Source organism: Notolabrus celidotus, chromosome 6, assembly GCF_009762535.1.
Source record: "Notolabrus celidotus isolate fNotCel1 chromosome 6, fNotCel1.pri, whole genome shotgun sequence".
In the NCBI taxonomy this organism is placed as follows: domain Eukaryota; kingdom Metazoa; phylum Chordata; class Actinopteri; order Labriformes; family Labridae; genus Notolabrus; species Notolabrus celidotus.
The window spans coordinates 244,207-249,727 of NC_048277.1; the positions used below are offsets into that span (position 1 = coordinate 244,207).

At 42.5% G+C, this 5,521-nt stretch overlaps 1 protein-coding gene across 1 annotated transcript; it reads left to right on the plus strand.

The window, feature by feature from the left end:
• Positions 1-1,991: 1,991 nt before the first annotated feature.
• Positions 1,992-3,003, plus strand: LOC117813889 (olfactory receptor 477-like). Its single transcript, XM_034684942.1, has one exon. The coding sequence runs from the start codon at positions 2,056-2,058 to the stop codon at positions 3,001-3,003; it is 948 nt and encodes a 315-aa protein (XP_034540833.1). The 5' UTR covers positions 1,992-2,055.
• Positions 3,004-5,521: the final 2,518 nt, after the last annotated feature.

Sequence of the window (5,521 nt, forward strand, 5' to 3'; positions counted from 1 at the left end):
ACATAAGAGTGAGTATGGCCGTACAACTCTCACAAGATGGAAAAAAATGCGGACTGGGTTGTCTCTCTCTACACCCGGTCGAAACCGTATCTCATCCCGCGCCTCTCCCTCCAAATGATCGACAATAAAGAGGGCTTGGTCAGCAACAGAGAGGTGGCGAGCCCGTATGCACGCCTGTACCTCCTCAATCCACTCAGCCACACTAGTGCCTGTCTTACCATTAAACATGGGACATCTACGGTCTCTAGGTATAACCACCAGCCGCTCCGTCACAGCAGCCGGAGCACGACCAGCTGACTCGGAAGACACCGAAGCTGCCCCACTAGGGCCCGAATGAGACACAGCATGCTCCCGAAGCAGACGCTCCTTGTCTGCCTTCAGCTGCAGCACGAGCTCCCGGAGCTGCTGCACTTCCTCCTCCATACCGACAACAACCACACCTAAGCCTCCAGCAGGGAATGAGGAAGGGGGATAATGGTTTGTGAATAGTTTAGTTTCTGAAACGATACTGCTGTCTTGGTTCTGGCACAAACTCTGACTTTACATATAAAACACAATCTACAAACACAAAAAAATTTTAACAGGTGGAAATCACGTCTCTGTCCTTTAAATGTGGATCCTGCCGGCAACGCCAAATGTGGCAAGGCGAGCAGTAATGTGTAAATAAGGGCAACGCCACCTGGGGACTTACACCCCAGGATGTAAACTAAATAAACTAAACACAGACAGGAAGGGCACGCGGTTCGAATTATCCACAGGACACGAGAACGTGATTTCACAATATAAAAATACTTTATTAACAGTTATTAAAACAGACTAAATGAAAGCAGACTAAGTAAGGAACAAACTAAATAAGGGAAAATATCAGTGGTATGGGGACTGCCAAAAGGAAATAAGGACAGTGCGCACCCAGACCCCGCAGAACAGCTCAGCCCCCGTCACACCACACTGCTGTAACGGAGCGAAAACCGGAGTAAACAACCCGCACAGGTGAATGAATCAAACAGACGAGGGAGCACGCCTACCCTCGGAAACCCGAAACCACTCTTCGTGCCGCACAGGCACAACACCGGACGTATCTCACGTCTGACGGCTCCGTGAGGGAGGAGGAGGAAGAGGGAGAAGACAAGCCGACCAGGTGCCTTTATAGGCGTGCGCCCAGTAACTATGAGCCACACTGACCCCTAAAGGTAGGGAGTGCAGCTCCCTATCTTGCCACACAAGCAAGGTTTATTGCAAAACACAAATAATATACTAGTCCTAGGGTTTACAAACACCAAGTTATCATAAAGTACAGTCTTTTAGGACAATGAGGGGTTGAACATTGAGGTATGCAGGGCCCTGACAATGTAAAGCCTTAAAGGATTCTGAAAGTAAATGGTAACCAGAGCAAGAAGCTGAGCCTAGGCTGATGTGACAGACTGTTTCCTTTTTTGTTAGGACTTTGTTAGACTTCTGTACAGTCTTCAGTTTGGCCATGAGTCTGAGACAGGTACATATAATTTAACAACAATCCAGGTTCAATTAAACAAAAACATGTCATTTTTCAATCTCGCGATATGTTTTATCCCATGAACAAGACCCTGCGATATGTGAATATGTGGGTTCTCTCTGCGTCCCCCTTGTGACCCTGAATGTAATAAGGGGTCAAAGGTTGATGAATGGATATCTAATCCCTGACTCATATTTGGCCCTCGAAGTATTTTTCCACAAAGGTCCTGGGGTCAATCTTCAGTTTTCTGAGTTATTGTCATCACTTTGAATCCCTCAGCTGTTCCAGACCTGTGGCCAGTCATGTGACTATCTTAGAAGGTATTTACTCAACAAGACACAAGCTCTGCAGTAAACTCATCTGCACTCGCTAACATTGTTCTGCTGCTTTAGTTAACCCGAAAGAAGGTGAACACTGGGAGGCACAGACGGTCCCAGCAATCGGAACTAACATTTGAAATGAGAGCTCACAATATGAATGAGCCTGTGTAATGTCTCCATACAGCCTGGTCCTGCTGCAGGTCCTCTGCTTATGGTTAATGAGGTAATGGGTCGTGATCAATCATGATCAATTTTACACATTTTTCTCATTTCAGGCTCGGTGGCTTTTCTGAAACCAGGGTTTTAAAACCCTTGTTTTTCATGATTGTAATGTTTATCTACATGTTAATTCTGTGTGCCAACCTGTTGATCATTGTTGTTATCTGTAAGAACAGGAGCTTACATGAACCTATGTATATATTTCCATGCAGTCTGTTTGTTAATGAGCTGTTTGGTAGTACGGGGTTCTTCCCTCTCCTCTTGGTTCAGATTCTCTCTGACAGTCACACTGTTTCTGTTCCTTTGTGTTTCCTGCAGATCTTCTGTGTGTACTCATACGTAACTGTAGAGTTTTATATTTTAGCCGTCATTTCTTATGACAGATATCTTGCCATCTGTTATCCTCTGCAATATAACTCTCTTATGACTTTTAAAAAGGTTGCTGTGCTTATTGCAGTGTCATGGTTAGCCGCTTGTCTTAATGTTGCTTGCACAGTGTCCTTGAGTTCTACTCTGCAGCTGTGTGGGAACATTATTGACAATGTTTACTGTAATAACTACTCCATAGTTAAACTGGCCTGCTCTGACACCACAATAAATAATATTTATGGCATAGTTAAGCTTGTAATCACAGTATTTGTTCCTCTGATTTGGATCTTTTATACTTACATAAGGATTCTTAAAGTGTGTTTCTCTGGTTCCAAACAGACCAGACAGAAAGCTGTCAGTACCTGCACACCTCACCTGGCCTCTCTGCTCAACTTTGCTTTTGGAATTTGCTTTGTGGTTATTCAGAGCAGGTTTAATGTGAGCGGTGCACAAACTCTGCTGCCTATAATTTTCTCCTCATACCTTATTACATGTCAGCCGATCCTAAACCCGGTCATGTACGGCCTGAAAATGTCCAAAATATTCAATATATGTAAAAGCCTGTTTTGTTCTAAATCTCTGATTATCCAACTCAATCGTTGAGATCGAATATTTATGAATACCTTTTAATGAGTCCAGTTTTCTTGATGTCTAAGGGTCACTGTACTGTCATACAAGAAATCAAACACTCACTTGATAACAGCACAAACAGCTGAGCTGGTTTCTGAAGAGCAAATGTGAACACTTGTTGAATCCTAGTGTGTCTCATTTAGATGAACTGTGTATGTGTTTAATGTGTTGACAGTTCCATTTGCCCTGAGCCAACAGCTCTGATTTCAACACAGTAAGGTTTTGGTAAAGTGTTCTGCATGTCTAAATGCTATTTGAAGCTGTATAAATAAAGTGGATGGATGCACAATGATTATTTTATTTAAGAGTCCAGTCTACTGCTCTTTCTGTAAAATGTCTTCATGGAAAGTGTCCTGATATAACAGTTGTTATGAACTGGTGCTAGACAAATATTAGACTGACAGGCTGATTGTCTTAGAGGGAAGTTTCCTGATATTGATTCCTCCAAAGCTTGTTTGCTTACACATTTTCTTGTGCAACATAGTGTGACAGTAAAGCTGTTGCATTTTAGAGCTGTAGATGTAAAACATGGCACAAAGCAACCAACTATGAGTCATTTATTTATCCTGTGAGGTTATAGCAATAGTTCCATCCTCTGATGCATTCCAATTCCTTCACTACCAACATCAGTTAAGCTGTTTTAGTCAGAGCCAGATCACTGCTTGCTCCACAGAGAGATGTCTTACTTTTTCATGTTGAGAAAAGTCTCCAGCAAACTACAGACTCCCTTTCCATCGTCAAATAGCACTACAAGGCTCTGAGTTAACTCTCAGGTCCTGATTCATTAGGAGATTGTGCATCTTTTGCAGCTGCTAAATCTGTGAAAATGAGACTAAAAGACCTCAGCTGTATATGTCTAATTCACAGAGCACCCACAAAGGGTTCAATACTCAATAAACTGCTCTGCTGAGTGTATAGTGTCTCTGTACGCCAGTGCTGTTTGCATACATTTAAATTATCCACTGTGCATTTATTTGGAGCAAAACAGACCCTTTTCTATGCAAGCAAGGCTTATTGCAAAACATAAATAATATTCTAGTACTAGGGTTTACAAACACCAAGTTATCATACAGTACAGTCTTTTAGGACAATGAGGGGTTGAACATTGAGGTATGCAGGGCCCTGACAATGTAAAGCCTTAAAGGATTCTGAAAGTAAATGGTAACCAGAGCAAGAAGCTGAACCTAGGCTGATGTGACAGACTGTTTCCTTTTTTGTTAGGACTTTGTTAGACTTCTATACAGTCTTCAGTTTGGCCATGAGTCTGAGACAGGTACATATAATTTAACAACAATCCAGGTTCAATTAAACAAAAACATGTCATTTTTCAATCTCGCGATATGTTTTATCCCACAAAGAAGACCCTGAGATACTTGAACAAGAAGTGTCCGGTGTCAATGTTTTGGTTAATCAATGTTTAGATTAATCTTATTTAAAATATTGGTGATGAGGAGTGTGACAGAGAAAGAGGTTGGAGTAGGAGCCACTAGACCTGCAGACTGGGGCCCCCACAAGGTGTTCCCCCGGCTCACCCTCAATGCATCTTTGGGGTGACCAGGTCCAAAAGATTGCCTTCTTTGCCACCTGATCCATCTCACCACTAGTTGGTGATCAATTGACAGCTCTGCTCCTCAGATTTGTTGTCATAGAAACAGAGTCCATCGTTGGTCTTTGGCCTAGCGTGTTCTGATACCAAGAACACATAGCGTATATAAACTGGTACGTTCAGATAACGCAGAACTCGCATCAATCTGGAAAAATCTACCCCATTATCACTGTTTGATATCTAATCCTGATAGAGGTGTTTCCTCACTGCAAGAAGGCTCCTGGTTCGAATCCCTGGACGGGCAGGTGCCTCTCTGTGTTGAGTTAGCATGTTCTCCCTGGGTACGTGCATACGTGGGTTCTGTCCGGGCCCCCCCTGCGACCCTGAATGTAATAAGGGGTCAAAGGTTGATGGATGGATATCTAATCCCTGACTAATTTTTGGCCCTAGAAGTATTTTTCCACAAAGGTCCTGGGGTCAACACACACGAAAAGAAAAAGAGTATAATATAAAATATTTCCAGACTCCCTCAGATGTCTGCTTCACTATCTTAATATTACTTGATCATATTTGGCCCTAAATGTATTTTTCCACAAAGGTCCTGGGGTCAATCTTCAGTTTTCTGAGTTATTGTCATCACTTTGGGTTTCACAAACATTCCTGGGATTATTTCTTCCTTTGGGTTTTCTTCTGTTCAACAAGAGCAAAGATAAATCTCCCCTGCCCTGTAAACTCAGCAGGCTGAGGTTGAGCTCAACACACACGAAAAGAAAAAGAGTATAATATAAAATATTTCCAGACTCCCTCAGATGTCTGCTTCACTATCTTTAGATTACTTGATCATATTTGGCCCTAAATGTATTTTTCCACAAAGGTCCTGGGGTCAATCTTCAGTTTTCTGAGTTATTGTCATCACTTTGAATCCCTCAGCTGTTCCAGACCTGT

What these genes read in the sequence shown, in the direction of transcription:
- LOC117813889 (XM_034684942.1), top strand. Translation starts at nt 2,056, where the DNA reads ATGATCAATTTTACACATTTTTCTCATTTCAGGCTCGGTGGCTTTTCT.